The sequence below is a fragment of the Colletotrichum phormii genome, assembly GCF_030913505.1.
Source record: "Colletotrichum phormii strain CBS 102054 chromosome Unknown BDP81scaffold_1, whole genome shotgun sequence".
NCBI classification, from domain to species: Eukaryota; Fungi; Ascomycota; class Sordariomycetes; order Glomerellales; family Glomerellaceae; genus Colletotrichum; species Colletotrichum phormii.
Window position 1 is genome coordinate 3,364,211 of NW_026851443.1, and position 20,464 is coordinate 3,384,674.

Consider the following 20,464-nt stretch of genomic DNA (forward strand, 5'->3'; position numbering starts at 1 on the left):
TGTCGTTTTCAAAGAAATATAAAGACAAAGTCGTTGCTTCGGTTCGTCCATTGTTTGGAAGTTGTTTTGAACCATCACATCGGGACTGCATCTCATCTTCCTTCTTCCGTCGCAACAAACATCAGCCAAACCCATATACACGCATTTAGAAACTGCAGGCGCAGGAATTTTTTCTCTCTCAAACTCTCACAACAAAAACAATCAAATCAAATCAATCAAAATGAAGGCCACTTTCGTTGCTGCTGCTTTGGCCCAGGGCGCTGCCGCTGTTGCCAACCCCTTCGGACCCGGAAACGGCGGCTTTGGTAACGGTGCCGGCTGGGGTGGATTCGCCTACGGCGGTGGATTCGGCGGCTTCGGCCCCGGTGGATTTGGCAACGGCGTCGCATCATGCGCTGTAAGTCTTAAGCTTTTCCCTCCGTTCATCCCAACCTCTCGGTCCCAACTCTACACAAACTCTCGTCTCAAATCTCGTGAACTCTACCTACTCTGCATTTCTTGGCTAACACACTTTTTCCAGAGCTCCTGCTTCTCATCCCACTTCGCCACGGCAACCCCCACCCCCGCCGCCTTCTGCACCGACGCCCCGCAGCTCAACGACTGCGTAAAGTCCGCCTGCACCTCCGACGCCGCCGCCCTCTCCACCTACACCTCCGTCTCCTCCTCCGTCTGCAACGCCTTCACCTCGTGCGCCAGCACCAGCACCTTCACCTACAGCGGCGGCTGGTGGGGCGGTGCCTCCAAGACCGGCGACGCCGCCGCCGTCACCATCACCGGCTGCCCAGTCGACGGCTGGTGGGGACCCGGCGGTGCCTGGGGCGGCATGGGCCCCGGCTGGGCTTACAAGACCGACACCGTCACCCTCACCCGCACCGTCAACGGCGTCGCCACCACCGGCCCCGCCACCGTCGCCCAGGCTGTGTCTGGCAGCAGCACGCTGCTCACGACCTTCACTGGTGCTTTCGCTGCCCAGGCGACGAGCGGTTCTGGATCTGGGTCGACTAATGCTGCTGCCCCTGCTGATGCCAACCGTGGTGTCCTGGCTGCTGGCGCGGCTTTGGGTGCCTTCGTTGCTGCTGTCGGCTTGATGTAAAGAACTTTGCATCGAGTTTGTCGCAGACGACAATTCCCTTGTACCTGTATACCATATCCCCCTTCCCTTTTGTTGTGTTTTTACAACCGGGATCTGCAAAAAAGATGAATTGGAGAAAATATGGGGCATGGGGCAAGGTTTTCATTCTTACACCATTCCTTAATGACCTGGAGTTAATTTTGGGGGAGAAGAGTTAATAAGGCTGGATACCTTCTGTAACGTATTGATGATGGCATGTCTCTTGATGATGGGAGATGATTACAGTCCTTACTTAGAACGTAGTTTAGTCACGGCCGGGTACGATGATTCGGAATATTGATTACCGCGTATTTAGCATATTGTTCCCGCTGTGACACGTGGAAATAATATACTTGAAGCCACGACTCATCATTCAAATAATTGGAAGTGAAACGAAGCTTAATCAATCGACATGCGTAGGAATGGTGGGTGTTGGGTAGGGAAACTTGAAAAGGTCATAATTTCAAGAACAGCACTTAGTTCTAATGAGACAGTGTGAATTTGCTGTGTCCTGTCTACTGGGCAATGCCTGGTGCCTGAGCAACCAAAGATAAGGCAGAATATTGATGTGATAAAATAAATATATCGAAATAGAGTTGACGGGAGTCTCATGTTTGAGGTGTACCTGACATGACGCATAATTCGAAGCCTTGATCGACAGCAGAATCGCGGAGGATTATTCCGCCTTCGCCTGTCAACGAATCCAGCTACTACAATGGATAAAGAAGGCGGATTCTTGCCTTTCAACTTGGGATAGCTTTTCTTCGTCAAGAGGCCTAGAGTGAGAGCACTACGTACTAGGAAACAAATCCTGTCGCGCTCAATTACGATAGACTCGTTTCTAGGCTATGTGGCAAGCATGGTCTAAGGGGAGGAGGGATTGGCTATTAAAGGTCTGGTTTATCCAGCTTCTGCTCGTAAGCTGTTGCTGAGGTCCCGGACGAGGGGTGGAGCCTTCCACCACCAAATATGATAGAATCTTTTCTATGTCGCGCGGCGAGCATGGCTCTGAGTGGAAGTCGTAGCTGTTAACTGTGTGGTCTATCCACCTTGTACTCTTCGGACGAGGCGAGGGGCCTGCCACGCCCAAGTGTGATAGAATCGTTTATCTCCTATGTGATAAGCGACGTTGCGGGTTGTGTAAGTACAAGGAATGCTTTAACTCTGGTGTCTTTATGGGCTGTTGCGGATGTGCCGGACTCGTCTCGGCGGAGTTACCAAATTCGAATAGCGATCCCTCCGAATATGTTCCCAACATCGATGTTTTGCCATAATCTTTGTCGTACATACTCGCAAGGGGGTTCAAGTCGATCGTGGCTGACGCAAAGGCATCAGTGTTGACAACAAAGTAGCGCTTGGTGCAATGCAAACTGTATGACGATCTGTTAGATAAACTACCCTTCCAGGACGACTTCCAGGACCGTGCCCGGAAATTTCTCAAATTTTTGCCACCGATTGATCTGAAGTTGCAAACAATCGAAGTTCAGGGATAGAGAAAATTAATGAATGAGCACACTGACCAGGAAGCAGGTTCTCCCGGCTTTTTAAGGGATATCTTACCACCACAAGCTGCACATATTTGCAAGATGACAGACATCTGAATGGTGGCGCCATCTTCGATATAGTGCGACCAAGACTTGTGAGTGAAGGAGCGGGCAGGAAACCTGGTATCGGCAACACAGTACATTCCCTTCTGAAGGAGATCCTCGCCTGGGCAGTCGCGGAACCACAGCTGAATTGTTTTCTCAAAAGTCTCATTTAGGTGTCCTAGATTAGTTGTCTAAGCCTCGTAAAGACACTCATGTGCCTTATAAGAGTCGGTTTATTACTCACATCCCAAGATCTACCGCAATCATACGGTAGAGTTGCCCTTCGCCCCAAGGCATCGATGAGTTTAATCCCGCGCGTTGAAGGTTGAACAAGCATGAGCGTCAGTCGCTTGGAAAAAGGGACGATGGCCTTTCGGTACCCTGCCATCATAGCCAACGAAAGTAGGCATCTAGCATTGATCAGTTTCTGGGAATACTGTAGGGCTTTGAGATGTATGCGAAGGCTTCTTACATCACAGCTCTCAAGATACCAAGCAGACCAAGCGCGATTTGCTGACTGTTCTGTAGTACTGACCACAATTGATCCGGATCAGGGCGAGTTGCAGTCATTGTACATTGAGTAAGACGAACCGCTGCTGCCCAGGTATCTCGTTGAAATAAGGGTACCCACCTCTGAGCTTGAACATCGGTCTGTACGGCCTCGAGAAAGAAGAGAAAACTTGAAATCGCCTCAAGAAAGGCATCCAACTTTTCTCCTTGGGACTCGATCGTCTGTAGGATGGCTCCAATGTCTTGCTCTTTGCCGTGGAGGTCTAACGCCGCCTTGCTGTCATGTTTCACCTGACGCTGGATGACGGATGGAAATTGGGAACAAACAAGTCTACATTTTATAAGTCAGCCTCAAGTTTTCAATTGAGAAACGGCTAACAGGTCAAAACTAACAAAATGTGATACAGCAACTTGATCTGTAGCGTTGACAGCTCTGGGCCGATCTTTGCACGCAGACTCTGGACCTTCTTTGAGGTCGCGTATTGTATTTTCCGTGTTTGACTCTTAAACGGGCTGGATGTTGGAAACGGACCAAGGGAGCCCCCATAGTCATTTTGTAGTTGTAGAAACTGATCGATCTCTTTCCGTAGACGCTCAACATGATCGCTGATGCTTTTCGGAAGCTCTGTGAGCGGTGATGTCTCCTGGATATCTTTTAGAGACGAGAGTGTAGCCGAAAAAGTGTCAAGAAATGCCGTGGCATCCTGATAATCAGTCTTGGAGCCCCCGGAGTCTTTCAGGGCGTTGCGAACCTTGTTCAGCAATTGAAGGGCTGCGACGATGTCTCCGGCGGACCAGCCGAAAGACATGTCGGTAGCGAGCTCTGGTTGAGCTTAGCACTTCCTAAATGATAAATATGAACGTGGAGAAGATGGAATGTTCGGTCGCGAAGTTGCTTTTGCCAAAAGCCTGGATCAAGACTGAGCACGAGCGATGGAAGTGGGAGGTGCGACCAGATGACCACATTGACCTGCAGGTTGGGCTCTTTCGTTGGGCAGACTCTAAGGCTTACTACGAGTAAGAGTGCCTATGTGAAGCACTCTTAACATGTCGAATCACAACGTGAGTTGCTGCGCCACTCGTGCGATACTGGTGAGCAGGCTGCAGAACCCAATCACGAGTCCGTCATTTAATTTGATTTTTTTAATTTATTTTTTGATACCTACTAGATCTGCTTCAAGGTAACCTTGATGTGAAAGAAATTTGTCGCCAGGAATATGTTGAGAACGGCTTCCTGGACTAAGGGAGACGAATAATAATGGCTTCCTTCGGCCAGTAATGGACCGCTGCTGCTAGGGGTAATTGGTTCAACAAAACTCATGGTCACTGGAGGGGAACTGCAAGTCAAGTGTAAGGAGTGGTCCATCGCCGACTTTTGTTCTAACAACTACTTCTACAAGAAAACATCCTTGGTCTTCCGGAACAAGGTGTCTCTATCCTTTTGATGTACAACCCCCCAAATCTCTATCAATACAACAACCAAGTACCCCAATCACGAGGATCACCACCTCCCAAACATCTCATCTCCGGTTCGTACCAGAAACAAGCAACACAACACTCCCCAACTGCCTCCTCAAATCCTCCTTCTCAACATCATGCGTATCCTCCACCTCGCCCCACGACCCAGTCTGCCACGTAACCTCCAAACTCAACGCCGTAGCAGCCTCCTCGACACCAAACTTGCCAGCCTCCTTACCCGCGCTCCGATCGCGACATTCCCCAACAGGACCCTCACTCCACTCCACAACCAGCCTCGCCGCCCCCAAAAGACTCTTCCCCGCCAACACAGCCCTCTCCAGCCCCGTCAGCTCCCACGCATCAAGCCCCATAACCCACCCCTGCACAACCTCCCGCACCCCCTCCGCCTGCCTCTGCGGCACGATACTATGCCCGTCCAGCACCGGCTTAATCTCGATGCCCGGCCACACCCGCCCCGTCATGGCGCCGACCACCGCATCCGCCGTCCGCTTCTGCACGTCGCGCAGCGATTCGCCGGCGTCGTTACGCGTGTCCATCGCGCCCGCGGGCGGCGCCCAGCAGAGCATCGCGTCCGTGTCGAGGTAGCGCATCAGCATGGTCGTCACGGTCTCGCGGACTCTCCCGTCGTTGGCGGCGTCGTCGGCGGCGATGTCGATGGCGCGGCAGATGAGCGAGGTTAGGGGGATCAGGTGCTGCTTCGTCGCTTGCTCGGCTGAGGTGATGAGGTCCCATTCGATGGCGAGGGCTGAGGCGAGGTGTTGCTTCGAGGGCGGGAGGCGGATGATTTCCTTGGTGTTGGGGTGGCGGAGGGGACGGGAGTCGAGGTGGACTTGGAGGGCGCCTGTTGGTACTAATGTTAGTCAAGTGTCTCCGATTATTTCAAAGTTTGAGAGAGGGAGAGAAAAGACATACCATCAACCTCCTGCACACTAACATCATTCCAAAACCTCCTCTTCAAAGCACCCGGCTTACTCGACTTGGCCTCCGCCGACGTCCGGATCCGCTTGGCGTGCTTGAGCATCTCAGCCTGCTTCTTCCTCCTCTCGACACGGATCCGCGTCGCGGCGGCCCGGTCCTCGGCGGCGATGTCAGCAATAGGCGGTTCCGGCGGCGGGCCGGTGCCGACCACGGGCGCGACCTCGGCGGGCTTGAGGGGCGTCGTCGAGATGGCGCGCGCACCGAGGGCGCAAGACCGTCTGGCTGACGAAGCCAATGGCGACGACGTCGCCGTAAAGAGACGAAGGGGGATGCGTGTTGACGGCTTCATTGTGATGATGGTAGCCCTTTCGTTGGTTGTTGTCACAAAAACGACGTTGCGTGAATGTGGTGGATTGGAGCTATGGGAGCGAGCTGCAGCCACAGATTACAAGTGGTCGTTGAATTAATTTTTGGGAGCTTCGCGGCTAGCCCCGGTCGGATATACAGGGGTTTGATTGGCTTGTGCCTAGCGTGACATCAGAGTGCGGGACGGTCTCGGAGGTGAGCTCGGTGAAGGCTCGGTGTACGAGGTTAAAAATTCCAGGGTCCTCATACGCTCAGAAAAGTAACCAGTAACTTGTTAGATCTCTCAAGAATTGTTGTCTTAAACTGTCAGAACTCGGCTACGCGCCTCGCTATACGTCTACGCCAAGTTGTACCAATACAAATTTATGAATCCCTCGCCTAAATTAATTAGTAAGGCGGCTTCGTGACGTTCCCTAAACTGAGCTCTCCCGCTCTGCTGTCAATCCCATTAAGAAGGTCGCGTAAATCCATCCCTCCTCCAGACACCATTGACATGGTCCCATCTCCTCTCGTGGAACCGTGGTATAAACTGTCACCACCGCGACTACTAAGCACTCGTTTCGCTGGCTTCACTGCGTAATCCTGGATAGAAACCGAGGACGTCAGCCCGCCAATGTGACCGGGCAGTGGCGGCACTGGTGGAGCGTCCTCGTCTTCGTTGTGCTCGTACAAAGGGTTGGAGTTGAGGGGCCCACCCTTGCGTGATGCCGATGAAGACCTCTGCCGTCCAAGAGAGGCTCCGTCGCCGTTTTCTGGCTGAGATGTCGCCGGGTTGAAGCTGAGTTCTGAAGGGGTAAAGTCGTAGCTGACCATGCTGTCGCTATCGCTGTCATGGCGCACGCCAGCTGACGTGCCAATGGGCGTCGCCGGCACCTGGCCCGTCAAGACCATCTTGAGTTGGTCAATGGATGTAACTACACCTCGGCTCGAGTCTGACGGTGAGGGCGAAACGCCACTTCGGACACTGGATTTGCGCAGCTTGCTCATGGGAGACAAGCCCCCGGGCACCTGGGACGAGTTCGGACGAAGATTCCGCTGGCTGCCAAGCGGTGAAGACTCTCCCGTTTGTCCATGCCCATTAGCGCCATTAACAGTCAGGTGGTGTCGGTTGGTTCCCATAGTGCCACTTTTCGAACCAGCTAGCGATTCTGACTTGCTTCCCGCCTGCAAGGCTAGCATAGCCGCATCTCTCGACCAGTCTGTCAGCATGTGCTCACGGAACGCAGTTGGTAGCTCCGAGCCGGGCGCCGCAGGCGTTGTTGAAATTGAGGTGCTCAGAATGGGATGCGAAAAGTTCCGCCCGGGAGATTGAGGAGGACTGCTCGGTGGTGAGATACTGGTGTCTGCATAGCTCACAGCGATGCTCTCTACAAACGATGCGCGGTCATCGAAGGGCAGCAACGCTTCACTCTCAACTTCTGTGGCGGGCAGCTTGGTCTGCAACTTGGCAACTCCGGGTGTTCCAAGAAACTCTAGAGCAGGCGGGGGGATGGCCACGCCCTCGGTCCAGAAATGCTTGCTGCGCCTTCGGATAACTTCGTTCGTGATGGCGCGTCCCACGGCAGAGTTCTCAATGTCGAACTTCTCGGTCACAGCCCAGAAGTAGCCGTGGCAAAGACTGCCAAGGCGAACCTTTTGCACTGGTAGCTCTGCATCTGGAATATCCTCCTGAAGACGGAACACCATTGGTAATCCGTACTGGACTGCGTTGACACCCAGCTGGGACACCAGCTTGGTAAGCAACACATGGAGAAGAACGATATCTGGGTCATAGTCGACGTATTGCAAGGCGTTGTCGTAAATTGCAATGTGTAGAAGTTGGAGGAAGTGCGAGCGGCGTCTCGATGGCTTCTCGCGGTTAGATGCGTTTGATGCGGCTCGTTGAGCAACGTTGGCAGGTTGAAGCTCGCGGCTGTTCTTGAGAGAAGATCGGTGGTGTTGTGCGCTTTCGTCTCGCGCCTTCCAGTCGGCCGCTGTTGTCTCGCGGTCCAGCCAGGTTAGAAGCGCATCGGCGTAGGTTTTCCTGACCTCGCCATCTGGATCCCGCAAAAGCCAGTGTGTGTTCTCCCAAACTTGAATAGGAACTTTGTTTCTCGACAGGTTCAGGTTGCCGGACATCTGCGCACGCGGGTTCGCAACCAGGAGGATGTATTTGATGGCCTTCAGGGCAGCCGTCTTACCCACATTGCGGGAAAGGTACGTCTCCAGCTGAGGCTGGCTGACAGCCATATCGTCGGAGGAGGGCTGCTCAGAGGTCTCGGCCTGTGGCGACGAGCTAGTACTCGAGGATTTGGACGGCTTGAGTCGGAGAAGGATCGTTGAAATCATGTCCGAGATCTGGTCTGCGTAGTAGACGTGTGTCGCCAGGTCGCCAATGCAGAGCTGAATTCGCTCGAGGAGTTCTCTTCGTTGGGCGAACACGTCACCAGATCCTTGAAGAGTAGAGAGTACTTCTTCGGGCTCTCCCTCGGTTCTTCCAAAGCCTCCGGGTAGCTGTATCAGCTTCTTCATGTGCTGAACAAGGCCGAGCAAAACGTCCATGGCGCTCAGCCCAATCAAGTTGACGTCGGACCGCAGCAGGGACCCAATCATGGCCGTCAGAGATAGATGAAGCTTGAGGTTGTCGTCCTTGACGGGTGCTTTCGACAGGTGATCCATAGCCGTCACCAGAATGACATAGCGGTCCTGCACAGGCGCCCATCTCGCGATCGCGCTGTACATGCTTATTGCCCATCCGTGGTCCTGGCCTAGTTTCTCGTCCGGCTTCACAACTGTGTTTCCGTTCGCGATGCGATCCTCGATGAATTGGATAAGAGCCCCGGTCGCGGAATGGATCTGTGGCCGATTTGGTGCCACAAAGATCTGCTTCAGGCACTGCATGGCAAGCACACCAACGTCCTCTTCCGCCAGCCTGTCCACATCGTGAGCAGTGCCTGTAAGAGCGATGGGGTTGGCATCGCCAGTATCGTTGGTTTCCACAGTTGCGACACTCGTCCTACGGCGAAGCTTCTCTGCTTGTACTTTTTCTTCCATCTGTATGCGCGACAGCAGTGTGTCGAGCAACTCGTCGTCATCCCACCATAGGTTGTCCAGAATAACGGGAACGATCACGTCGAACTGGCGGCCAGTGACAGTCGATAGAGCTTCCGAAGAGGAAACGCTCCTGATTGCTTCGAGACCAGCGTTCCTCCATCGCATCAGCACAGGCTTGCTAGAAGCTCCTTTCCCAGGGTTTTCGCGGGTCGAGGCAAGCGAAGCGTATGTGCGGACGATCGATTCGTATTGAGCGAGATAAGCCTGGTCTGCGAAGGAGGAAGAGGCATCGTGGTTTTCGCAAAAGGCCTCAAAGGTAGGAATAGAGGATTCGACCATGGTGATGTCCTTGGATCCGAGGATGAGGTCGAGAATTTTGAGCACATTGGGAGCTACAAGTGGCAGATCCTTGGGGGCCTTTTCGATCAGTGCCGTAAGGATTCGAAGGGTGACTTGCACATTTCTGAAAGACGTTTGGTAAGCAAGGCGATCTCTCGATAGCTAGAGGGGTTCACAAACCCGATGCGCTGCCGCCAGACATCGCTTGCCGTCTTCTTCTCCAAGAAGGCGCCAATTTTCTGGATCTTGGAACGGCGGGAGGTAGCGTAGAACAGCAGATAGCTCAGCTCGCTAGAATTCGGCTTGACATCAACAGCGCCCTTGTTGGTCCTTGGGTAACACTTGAGGACCAGCACTTGGTGCTTCGGTCGACATTTTTGCTGGATCGCGTTCATGGCGCCGGGGTTATCGGGGCCCGATGAGCGAGGGGAGTCGGAGGACTACCTGTTGGCGGGTAGTAGATGATGGGAACAAAAAAGCATCGAGGTTGGAGAAAGGAAGTGAAAGGCGTCGCGTCAGGTTTGGAAAATTAGTCGCCGTCTTCGTCGGTTTGAATCGCGAAAAGCAAGGAAGGAGTGAGGCATTGGACAAAGTCAAAAAAGAAAGGGAGCAGGCGTAACGGAGAAGCCAGCGAGCAATAATTTGGGTGTGGCAGACAAGAGACCCGACAGAAACAGATTCCAGTCAAGGCCCGGCCAGGCCAAGCCAGCACGGGGGGCTTCGACGGGGGGGGGGTAAGCGTGGACGTGCTCCGTCAGGTACCTTTACTGCGAGGGTCCATGGAGATGGGTACCTTACCATGTGTGTACCGCACAATCAACCCTGTAAATGGATAAAGCTGGGCCTGTGAGAATCTTGTACTTTTCCAGGCTGGGTTACTGTGTAGGTTTGCCCACCAACCTCTCCCAGCTCCTCTCTTGGGCTGGCTCTACTTCTACTATTCCTACTACTATCATCGTTACTTACTTTACTATTGTTATCATTATTATTTTTTCGTACTGCACTTTTGTAAGCATATACTACATGGAGTATACTCGAAATAGAAAGTAGTGAAAGTAATAGTAGTAGTAGAAATGGCAGTAGCGATAATGATAGTAGTCGGAATAGTAGAAATAGAGCCAAGGTACTTTATGTTGAGCGGCAAACTATTGTGTCACCCACTTGGCTGGCTCGAGGAGTGGTACAACTGCGACGGGACTTGATCGTTGTGAAATGGGCCGAAATTGCTGTCTGCACCGCACCACCTCTCACTTCATTACCAACCTGCTGCGGACTGCATCGTCGTCATCATTTTTTACCCAATTATCCATCCATCCGGCCTTCGCCATGTGGCCTCATGACCCATCCCGAGAACGAGGGCAATGGTATCCGTACTCGATGAGATACCAGTGTCACAGCCTCTGGTTGAGTGGTCAAATTCGAAAACGAGTAGAACGTAGTTTCTTCTCGCTGGAAATACGTACAAGTCGAGATAACATCAAAATTGAGCAATCTGCTGGGATTGCCAGACACACGTGGGAGAGGAAAATGCGATGGAAGATGAGATTACAAACCCAAGAGGGACAAGTTCCTGTGTGAATGGGGAAATGGCAATCTCGGGGGAACCGCCCCAGGTCCGCCAGACCGGCTCTCAGCGGGATACGCGTTTGCTGTTTGCTTGGTGCGATTCGCAAGCGTGAGGTGGTTGGGATTCTCACCTATCCGTAAGATATATTCGTACGCCGCCTGGCCTGAGCTCTCGAGTCCCCCTGCAGCCCTGTGGTGAAGGAGGGGCGAAAGGGGCTTGTATCGATTTTATACAGTATCTATGTACCCAAAAGCTCGACGGCACCTCAATACATGTGATACTATTAAACGTCTACTGAGGAATGGTCGATTGTTGCCGCGTTAGTCCACCCAGGTATGAAAGCATGCTTCTCATCAAATTCAAAGACACGAGGAAAATCTATCATCAAAGACACAACAAATGCCGTCCGGCACTGACACGATTGTTCAAGCTTTATTTACCTTCCCACAATGCGCCAACGCAACCTAGACGCGGGACATGTGCATCTCACGAATGCAAGCCCTGTACGGATATTTGAGTTGAACAGCAACGAAGCCGCCGTCAAGCGAGGCATTCGCAGATGAAAGAAGCCAGCGTGGTACCTTGATTGTTTCTTCACCTTCATGCAGACGCACTTGTCATTGGACGCATGTTTCACAGACCATCCATCCCCCAAGTGCCTTGATGCCCTATCCGTACCCTGGTATATACCGAGACCTGCGGCGGGCGAACTCACGATGCAGCAGCTCCCAGACACTGACTGACTGGGCCAAAACCAAACAGCGATCTCCCCCGTCTATTTTGGTCTTTTTTGCGTCGTTTTGGAAGACGGGGGAATGCGGTCCGGTCCACCCAGGGTGTCTTTGCGGTGTTTGGGACGGACAGGTGCCTGGCCCCTCGGAGACTTCCAACAAGGTGCTCGGACACTTGCACACAGGCCCCCATCATGCCCGCCTATCTGCACCTCTGGGAAACCTGGAAACCTTGTCTAGCTGACTTCAGGCAAGGCGAGAAATCGACAGCAGTGCTACCCAGCTCCCATGAGTCGAAAATCGAGCGTCGAAACTTGTGAAGATTTCTTCATGTGCTCGATCGTCTGGGCCCGAGTGAGGAGTACCTAGTAACTGGGTGGAAGAAACAGAGATATGTGGAAGAAGGTCAAAATTCGCCGGTTCAAAGATCCGTACATTTCGCGTCATTTCCTTCTGACGGCCTTACCTAACAAATACGTACCCATCTTCTCCTTCGTTCTTTCCAACTTGCATCTGCACCTGCACCTCCCTCGCCTTACCTTTTCGACCCATCCAGCTCGGTCGTCACCGCCGCCGTCCCATCCGTCTGATGTCGTCAGCACTGCACGCCTTCTAGCTTTCCTGCATGCTCAGGTCCACCGTCGTTCAATCTGTCCATGTGGGACATCTTGACTCCGATTTCATCCTCACGCCCGACCTCACGATTGAAACCTGCCCAAGGGGCGGTGCCTTGTCAGTAGTCGCCTCACAGGCTCACGTCAACCTTCGCTCCTCAGCCGGAATGCACGCTCTCGCTTCTACGCTTCCAACAAATCTTTTCCAGAAAATCTCTATGCATTTGCCAGCTCAGCAAAGAAAAGCCTCCACCTTGGATCCAGATTCACGAACCGCCTGGGAATGGCATCCTCCAACCAGTCGCATAGAAAGTGGGAATAGTTCCCCATATCCAGTTCGCCCGTGGACAGCCCGCCGCCTACACCCTTTGGGCTGTCACTTGCATGTAGGTAGGTGCCAACGCTGACCTAATAGGACAGGCTGTCAAGCAGAATGACGGATTCTTCAAGCTGGTCCAAGAATCCCGAGGCGGCCCATCCTATGACCGGCATCACCTGCAGTATGGCATGGGACCCTCCGGCCCTTCGTGAATATCTCACCAAGAACATTGACCCTGGACGCAGATGAGTATCACTGGTGCCTGGAGCCCTGCCGCAGCGTCACAGACCGTACTGGCACCATTCGCAAGCACTTGAACAGCTACATGTTCCAGGACGTGTCGAGCGAAGAGAAGTACACAATGGGATAAGTATCCAATCTTTCGCAGCGCCCTTGGTGTCGTTGGGCGTCAGAGTCGGGGTTCATAAGCATTCATCTCTTTCAGTATCCGCACCCACAGACATTGGCAGAATCGAGGGGGGTCGTCTGTCGCATACGTCAAACAAGTGTTTGGATACGACGTCACACCTGTCAAGAGAGACGTGGCAATGTCTCACATTTCCAGAGAGCGCGCTCTCCGTGCCTTTGACCGAATTCCTGCGACTAAGGAAGGATTGCGATCATTCCTTCAAGCAAATATTCAACTACCGTAACATCATCATGGTCGCAATTTTGAATCCAAGTCTACCAATGGTCTCGCGAGTCGTTGGCCAGAACCTCACGTGGAAGTCCACATGGGAAGAAAACCTAGGCCCCAGGAGAGAGGTCGCATGCAGCAAGCAAGCTGGTCCATTGCCCGTTTTCTTTGTGTAAATCTAGCCAGCTGGAGTAAGCCAGGGTGGAGATTGAAGGACATCCAGAAACTTGGCCACGCGTGCTGAGGTACCGGCCATGGAATCTAGCCAAGGAACCGGAAGTCGGGATGGAGATGTTGGTGTTGAGATATTGGTGTTGAGCCTACCGCAAGCAGAAGGCTGTAGTAGGGGACGGCAGATGGAGGAGAGACATGTTCCTCTTTATGAGGTCGTCTTCTTTGAGCCCCAACCAACGCCAACGCCAGCTAGCACGCGTGCATACAGCAAGACTCAAGACACTCAAGACTCTCATGGGAGCCTTTACTTCTCTTGCGCTCCGTCCTCGAATGGCTCTGCTACGGATACCTCAAGTTAGTACTCAAAAGTCGAATCCACCAACTCATCCCCAGAAGCGACCACGACCTGGACCGGGACCGGGACCCACCAAGGTCAAGCCGGAGCTGCTCTGCCTTACACCAACGACCTAGAAGCTGGAGATTCCGTGTGGCTTTTTTCCCCCACACCTTACCTTCCTCACCTTACACCCACTTCCTTCCTTCTTTTTATCCGCTGGGTATCCCCAATCCACGGAGCCTCACCTCTTTTTACCCCTTCTTCAAGGTTCTCTTCAGCTTCAACAATCCTTTTTTTCGGGACCTTCCCACCTTTACCTTCTTTACCCTTTCTTCTTCAGTATCTCATCGCTGGGTTTATTGTATCTCATTCAAGCCTAACACTACCACAACGAGAGCACCAAAAGCTGCTCAAGATGAAGTCTGAAATCTTCATCGCCTTCACTGCCGCTGGCGCGGCTGTGAACTCCGTCACGGCCTTGTCCTTCCCTCGCGCCGCTGAGGGCCAGGGATTCATCGCCATGCCAGTCAGACAGGTTAGACCCGACTACAGTCACCTGAGCAAGCGAGAGGCCATCGAGGTCACCCTCAAGAATCAGCAGTTTTACTACTCGACTGACAGTAAGTATTTTTTTTTACTGCTACTTCTTACTCCTTTGAGAGAACTGACATAAAAAAAAAGTCTCGATCGGCACTCCTGCCCAGCAGGTCACTATCCTGCTCGATACCGGCTCCTCTGAGCTCTGGGTCAACCCGGACTGTTCCACCGCTCCTTCTGCCGCCCAGGCCAAGGAGTGCAGCAGCGCTGGCATGTACAACCCGTCCAAGAGTCGCACTCCGGTCGTTGGCCCCATTGGAGCTCGAAGACTCTTCTACGGAGACGCTTCGGACCCCAACACTCAGACTAGCGCCGAGATCGCTTACTACGTTGACACCATCACTATGGGCGCTGGTGCCATTGTCAACCAGACCTTTGGCGTTGTCACCAAGAGCGATGGTATCTCTACCGGCATCATGGGCCTGGCTCCCGATCTCAAGGCTGGCTACGAAAAGGGCAAGCCCTACAGTCTGATCCTCAACACCTTGGCTGATCAGGACGTCATCGGTAGCCGTGCCTTTTCGCTTGATCTCCGTCACGCTACTTCTGACTCTGGAGCGCTCATCTACGGCGGTCTCGACAAGGGCAAGTTCATCGGAGAGCTTCTGCAGGTCCCCATGGTTAATGGCATGAAAGGCGAGCCTCGGTAAGTGAAGGCCTCTGGCTCCTGTCTTGTTGATTGAAAATACAACCGAGCCCTCATACTGACTTACAACTCCAGTCTCGCAGCTGAGCTTTCCTCTGTCGGTATGACTCTGCCCAACCAACCTACCAAGTTTTACGACATCAGCGCGGCCGACACGAACGTTATGCTCGATTCGGGTACTACTCTGACGCGCCTTCATCCTGCCCTCGCGCGTCCCATCCTCGCGGACCTCAAGGCAGTGAGCGACAACAACGGTTACTGGATCGCCGACTGCTCCTATCGCACCCCGAGCCTCGCCAACGGCGGCAGCGACTCCTACATGAGCTTCACCTTTGGCAAGAAGACGATCCGCGTGCCCTTCAGCGACTTCATGCTCGACATGGGCCCCTCTGATGGCCAGTGCTACGTCGGTCTCGTCGTCACCACCGACCAGCAGATCCTCGGCGACAGCATGATGCAGGCCGGCTACTTCGTCTTCGACTGGGACAACAAGGCGATCCACATGGCTCAGGCCGCTAACTGCGGCAAGGAGGAGATCATCGCCATCACCAACGGCGAGAACGCCGTCCCCAGCGGCATCGTTGGACTCTGCAACGGACCCGCCACCCCGGACGGCAGCGTCGCGCCCGCGCCTGGTGCAGTGAGTTCTGCAGCTCCTTCTTCTTCTGCTACTACCACTTCCCCGTGGCTGTTCCCCGACGCGCCGACTGGCTCGACTTACACAAACCCCCCCATTCCGACCCCGATGATTTTGACTCTCTCTGATTACGACTCATTGACGTCCTCCATTCAGTCGTCCCCCTCCGCGACCGGTAACACGATGCCCGCTTCATCCCCTACCTCCACTGCGGCCACTGGCAGCGGTGGCTCCCCGACGACTACTGGCACGACGACCGCTGCCTCGACCGCGAACGAGCCTTCTTCATCGAGCTCTTCCGATTCTCACAATGCCGCCTCGTCCCTTTTGGGCAGCGACCAGGTCTTCATGGGCTTGTTCATGAGCATCTTGGCCATCTTGGTCACCGCGGCTGCGTTCTAAGTCTGGCTTTGAATGATTTTGGGAACACAACAGGAAAAGGCTAAGGATACGATACCCCCTTTGCTCAGGTTTCAGGTTTCGGGAGGCATTCTTTGGGGAGTTTTCATTACTACTTTTGCATTCACAAGAACGGCATGGAATATTCTGGGAGGGGGAGGAATTAATGGAAACCTCTTTCTCTTCTTGTTCTGTCTCATCTGTCACGGACGAGACATACACACAGAGAGAGTGAGAGAGAGGTATGACTTTTCCCTAGCTAGCTGGCCAAGAGCTTTGAAAAAACAGACGGAAGGGATTTTCAAAGCCGGGGGTTTGGGCTGGAGTCTAGCTAGGACGTTACTGATGACCCGTTACGATACCAATGACGAAAGGCCTTGTTTTTTCTTTCGGTTTTTTCTTCTTCTCATTGGGAGGAGATGTACGACCAAAGAAAAACGGAAGGGACCTAAACTTTTTCCAATTCAAAAAAGTTTCACAACCACCTACTCCTTGCCTGTCCCCCCAATTGTTTTCTTGCTAGACTGTGACCTGCGACTGGGGAGTGGTAACACAAAAACGTACATATTTCATCACACCAGCCTCTGCTTGTCTGTGTTCAGTCAATTTCTTGTGACGAGCCTTCACCCAGAGAAAAGCACTAGAAACCGGGGGCGTTGGCCGAACTACTATGTAGCCGAATAGAACTGCGTCGGGACTAACTCCGGGAAACGCCGTTGACCTCAGAATGTCCTAACCCCCAACCTCTACTCGCTCTCTGTCTGCTCTGCTCTGCTCTGACGTAGCGGTCTCTAATGTTTCCTCTGTCAAGGTGTGCCTACCTCAAGTGCCAAGCTAATTGAGTATCCCGGTTCTAGAACCCCCTCCGGTTGTAGGACCGCAACCCGGTGAGACATCCATCCCAGACCACATCCGGCTCTTCTCATTGCTTATGCGCCGTTCCGGGACCCGAAGATGTGGATGACAAGCATGGCAAGCTATCCAAGCACGCAAGTTGAGGTAAGCCATAATTTAGAGGGAAGAAACCCCGAAAGCAGAATACACCGTCCGTCAAATGTCTCACTCCCCATTACGGGGGAAGTGCCAGCAGCACGTAAGGCCGAGCAATCAAATCCAGGGCTCAGTTCTCGCTCCCTCTACCGTCTCCTTCCCTATTCTCCGCCGGTGGCACCCTTTTCTCAATCCTAGTTGCAGAAAAAAAGGCGTTTGTGCGAGTTCAAAAGTAATTCAACCCCGAACGCCCCCAAAATTCCCGAGATGCTGGACGGTGGAAGCCCTTCTCATTCGTCAATCCCCGAGTCGAGACACGTGTCTCAATCCCGGGGGGGAGAGAGCTTACCACCTTTCTTGGCTTGTCAGCCTCGCACGCAGCTTGAAGCCAAAAACCCCATCGAGATCCGTTACGAAAGTGCGAACTTGCTTTCGGCGAGTACGCCGCGACTTCGCAGACGGTCTTCAAAAGACTTCACATCAGGATGGTAAACAACATGTGACTGTAAACTGGGGAAAATTTCCACTACGGACTAAGTAACTGCGCTATGTGCAAACGATCAATGCCAAATCATCAAGACTGCCGAAACAGTCGCGCGGTTCCCAAATCACCCTTGAGTAAAAAGCAAAAGTATCCCTCCGATATCTCTCCAGCCTCGCCGTCGCTGGAAGCTTCACGGTCTCTTCCTGAAGCCGGGAAACCATGAAGCATTGAAAATTGAAATGAGAAAAAAGCAAAAACGATCGCGCCTCCAGTCTCCCAAACAAACTCTCAGAAATCAGCAGGTTCCGCAAAAGAACACCATGAATCTAATTCTATGCTTCAGTATCATCGCCTTGGATGATAGAAAAGCGCAAAGTTGAAAAAGTGCTGTTGTCCGTCTGGATGGATTGCTGTAAATGGCTAGGCTCTGGTTCTGCGCTTCTTGGCAGCGCGAGTGCAAGGAGCCTCACTGTAGGAATCGTCGCTATCAGCTACAGAGCGCTTTGTGGTGCGCGAGCGTGTGGTGCGGCGCTTGGGAATATCGCTCTTTTCTGCACGGTTCTTGGCTCCAGACGAGGTGGTGGCGGGAGCAGCTGCGGTCACGGCTCTGCCACCTGCGACGGTCTTGTTCTTGTTCTTGTTCTTGCTTCTGACCACACAAGTTCGGGCCTCAGCCGGTTGCTTGAGATCCGCAGTCAAGCAGATTCTGCAAAACTTTATCTGGATCTCGTTGCTGTCGTCGGGCTTGGGGTAATCCCAGACCTGTGATACCGACGGAATGGTGCTCTTCTCGATAGCATCATCTCGGGCTTGAGGGGTGAATCCCGGGTGCGTGAGGTCGATGTTTCTACAAGTCAGAGCGAAACGACGCTTTCCCTTAGGGTCGACCTTGTGCTACTGTAATGTTAGCACCTGTGCTCAAAGTAATCTCAGACGCACTTACCAGATATTTCTCATGAATACGGGAGCCATGCATGACCACGATGTCACCATGGTACAGAGGGAACTTGAGAACCACCGGCCGGTACTCCTCATCTTTCTTCGTCTTCTTCGCATTCTTCACATTCTTTGTCTTCTTGGCAAAGAACATGATAGCCGGGCTTCCCAAAGAAAGTGTGGCTACCGTAGGGCCTAGGGTATCTTCGCCATCATCGTGAAACTGTAAAAGTCAGCTTTGAGTTCACAAAGATTTCAGAGAGATACTAACGCCAATCTTGTCTTCCTCCATGTAACCGATTGACAACAGCTCATTGAAGTTGGTGAAGTCGGCAGTGATAGACGGGTCTCGAGTCAGCTCAGTGTGTTGAGCACGGCGGTCAACAGCTCCCAGGACTTCGTTCGACATCTCAATCGATACTCGACCAGCCCACTCCATCCGCTTAAGGGCTCCGATGAATGCCTCAGGGGCCTCTGAGAATGGCTTGGAGTCCACAGCGACAACGAACTTGTAAGGGGCACCCCAGTTCTGGAGGAAGTTTCTCGTCAACTTCTCTGTGGGTACTACAACATGTTAGCGATGAGCTTTGTGGAAGAGCTTTGAGTGAAAACTCACATCCGGCATGAACCACGGAGTTTCTGGATAGATCGAAGGTTTCAACAGACTCGTTAGAGATCTTCCACATCTCATCAGGACCGCCAGGCTGGGCATTGATCTCCTGGTTCGTGCGGATGATGCTGACCGAGCCAACGATTTTACTGGAGTCGTTGGGATCCGGAAGAAGGAACTGTTCAACGGGACAGCCATTGACCTGGGCATGGTGCTGCACAATTCCCGCATCGAAGAGTCTAGACCCTTGGTTCGGGATCCTCTTGACACGAGCCTCCTCTTGGAGGACATCCTGCAGAGGGAATGCAGCCGGCTTAGCCATCAAGACAAAGCTGCACACTGGGTTCTCATAGGCCCAGTGTGTCCAGTCAATCCGTCTCGAGCAGCCGTGGCACTGAGGACAGACAATGCCCTTCCGCATCTCACTTTCAGTGCCCAGACATCCTTCCATGGATGGAAGGTCAGGTTGAAGAGGCTGCTCGGGGAGTTGGAATGAAGTTCTCTCCTGAAGAAAGCTCTCTGAGTAGTCTAGGCAAGCAACATCCACACCAGCTGGGAACGTGAAGAACTTCTTGCACTTGCGGTTGAGACAGGTCCATCCGGCAGAGAAGACTGTCTTGCAGTACTGGTGGCAGTCGATGCACCAAGCAAGGGTTGCGGAACAGTGAGAAGCGGCTGCAAGTTCCATGATGTCAATGTCCGAAGAGAAGGTGAATGAATCTTCGCAGCGAGCATTCAGGCAGGTCCAGCCCTGGATGAAGTGCTGCTTGGACATCTTCAAGCACTTGCCACAGGTTTGGCGAACGTCACTGAACTCCCGAGGGTTGACAGTGTGTTGGACTTCAGCCTTTGCCTGCCACCAAGATGGTGTAGAACGGTCGATCTTCTCAAGTCGAATCTTGTGAAACAGCTGTCCGTTGGCGTCCTTCTCGGACCAAAGGTCAGTGATTGTGAAGAACGCCATGACGTTGTACTTGTGTTCCGTGGCAATGGACAAGCCGGGGTACTTGTCATCTGCTTGTGAATGAGTACGATGTCCAAGTAGAGTTCTTGCAAAAGATTGACTTACCTAAGATGACGCCGACGGGCATTGCTTCCATCATGGAAGCTTGGGCAGAGGACCAGTTTCTCTCTTCGCTCTCCTTGACTCGGATCATGTTGCCATCAGCACCACGCTCTCTACCGCCACCACTGTCATATATTAGAAATTGGTAAGCGAGGGAAGCTTGGGTATCACCTACAGCGTAGTGATGATGACCTCTGTATCCATGCGGTCTCGCATGGTAGGAAAGCCACCGAGGAGGAATCCCACCACGGTATTCTTGTTGGTGTGGGCACTGCTCTGGTGAGCCTTGTAGTAAGGCAGGGCATCACAAAGAGCCTGCCGAGTTGCAGCCCAAACGGGGGGTTTTCCAAGAGGCTCAGCCTTAAGCTTGTTGAT

General features: G+C 53.0%; 6 protein-coding genes across 6 annotated transcripts; 1 reads left to right on the forward strand and 5 right to left on the reverse strand.

Annotated features, from left to right (window-relative positions):
- Positions 1-1,983: 1,983 nt before the first annotated feature.
- BDP81DRAFT_15298 (uncharacterized protein) lies at positions 1,984-2,994 on the reverse strand. Its single transcript, XM_060581923.1, has 2 exons — positions 2,628-2,994; positions 1,984-2,481 (listed from the first exon to the last, which is right to left on the reverse strand). Exons 1-2 carry the CDS (start codon positions 2,867-2,869, stop codon positions 2,217-2,219), a joined length of 507 nt encoding a protein of 168 aa, XP_060452131.1. The 5' UTR covers positions 2,870-2,994; the 3' UTR covers positions 1,984-2,216.
- BDP81DRAFT_15301 (uncharacterized protein) lies at positions 2,779-4,053 on the reverse strand. The gene is made up of 4 exons (XM_060581925.1): positions 3,604-4,053; positions 3,173-3,541; positions 2,945-3,110; positions 2,779-2,878 (listed from the first exon to the last, which is right to left on the reverse strand). The coding sequence occupies exons 1-4, from the start codon at positions 4,017-4,019 to the stop codon at positions 2,870-2,872; spliced, it is 960 nt and encodes a 319-aa protein (XP_060452132.1). The 5' UTR covers positions 4,020-4,053; the 3' UTR covers positions 2,779-2,869.
- Positions 4,054-4,554: 501 nt separating this feature from the next.
- On the reverse strand, positions 4,555-6,007 carry BDP81DRAFT_338260 (ATP12 chaperone). Its single transcript, XM_060585986.1, has 2 exons — positions 5,602-6,007; positions 4,555-5,530 (listed from the first exon to the last, which is right to left on the reverse strand). Exons 1-2 carry the CDS (start codon positions 5,954-5,956, stop codon positions 4,731-4,733), a joined length of 1,155 nt encoding a protein of 384 aa, XP_060452133.1. The 5' UTR covers positions 5,957-6,007; the 3' UTR covers positions 4,555-4,730.
- A 230-nt stretch (positions 6,008-6,237) lies between these two features.
- On the reverse strand, positions 6,238-9,913 carry BDP81DRAFT_414150 (uncharacterized protein). The gene is made up of 2 exons (XM_060589341.1): positions 9,526-9,913; positions 6,238-9,469 (listed from the first exon to the last, which is right to left on the reverse strand). The coding sequence occupies exons 1-2, from the start codon at positions 9,738-9,740 to the stop codon at positions 6,361-6,363; spliced, it is 3,324 nt and encodes a 1,107-aa protein (XP_060452134.1). The 5' UTR covers positions 9,741-9,913; the 3' UTR covers positions 6,238-6,360.
- A 4,226-nt stretch (positions 9,914-14,139) lies between these two features.
- On the forward strand, positions 14,140-16,006 carry BDP81DRAFT_307181 (aspartic peptidase domain-containing protein; the record flags this gene model as incomplete). Its single annotated transcript, XM_060583342.1, has 3 exons — positions 14,140-14,344; positions 14,406-14,967; positions 15,043-16,006. The coding sequence occupies 3 exons, from the start codon at positions 14,140-14,142 to the stop codon at positions 16,004-16,006; spliced, it is 1,731 nt and encodes a 576-aa protein (XP_060452135.1).
- Positions 16,007-18,209: 2,203 nt separating this feature from the next.
- Positions 18,210-20,443, reverse strand: BDP81DRAFT_278022 (uncharacterized protein; the record flags this gene model as incomplete). The annotated part of the gene is made up of 8 exons (XM_060582983.1): positions 18,210-18,371; positions 18,421-18,636; positions 18,685-18,771; positions 18,835-18,977; positions 19,030-19,698; positions 19,834-20,037; positions 20,093-20,214; positions 20,265-20,443. Coding segments are annotated over 8 exons (1,782 nt in total), but the record flags the coding sequence as incomplete, so codon positions are not given.
- Between the last annotated feature and the right edge of the window lie 21 nt (positions 20,444-20,464).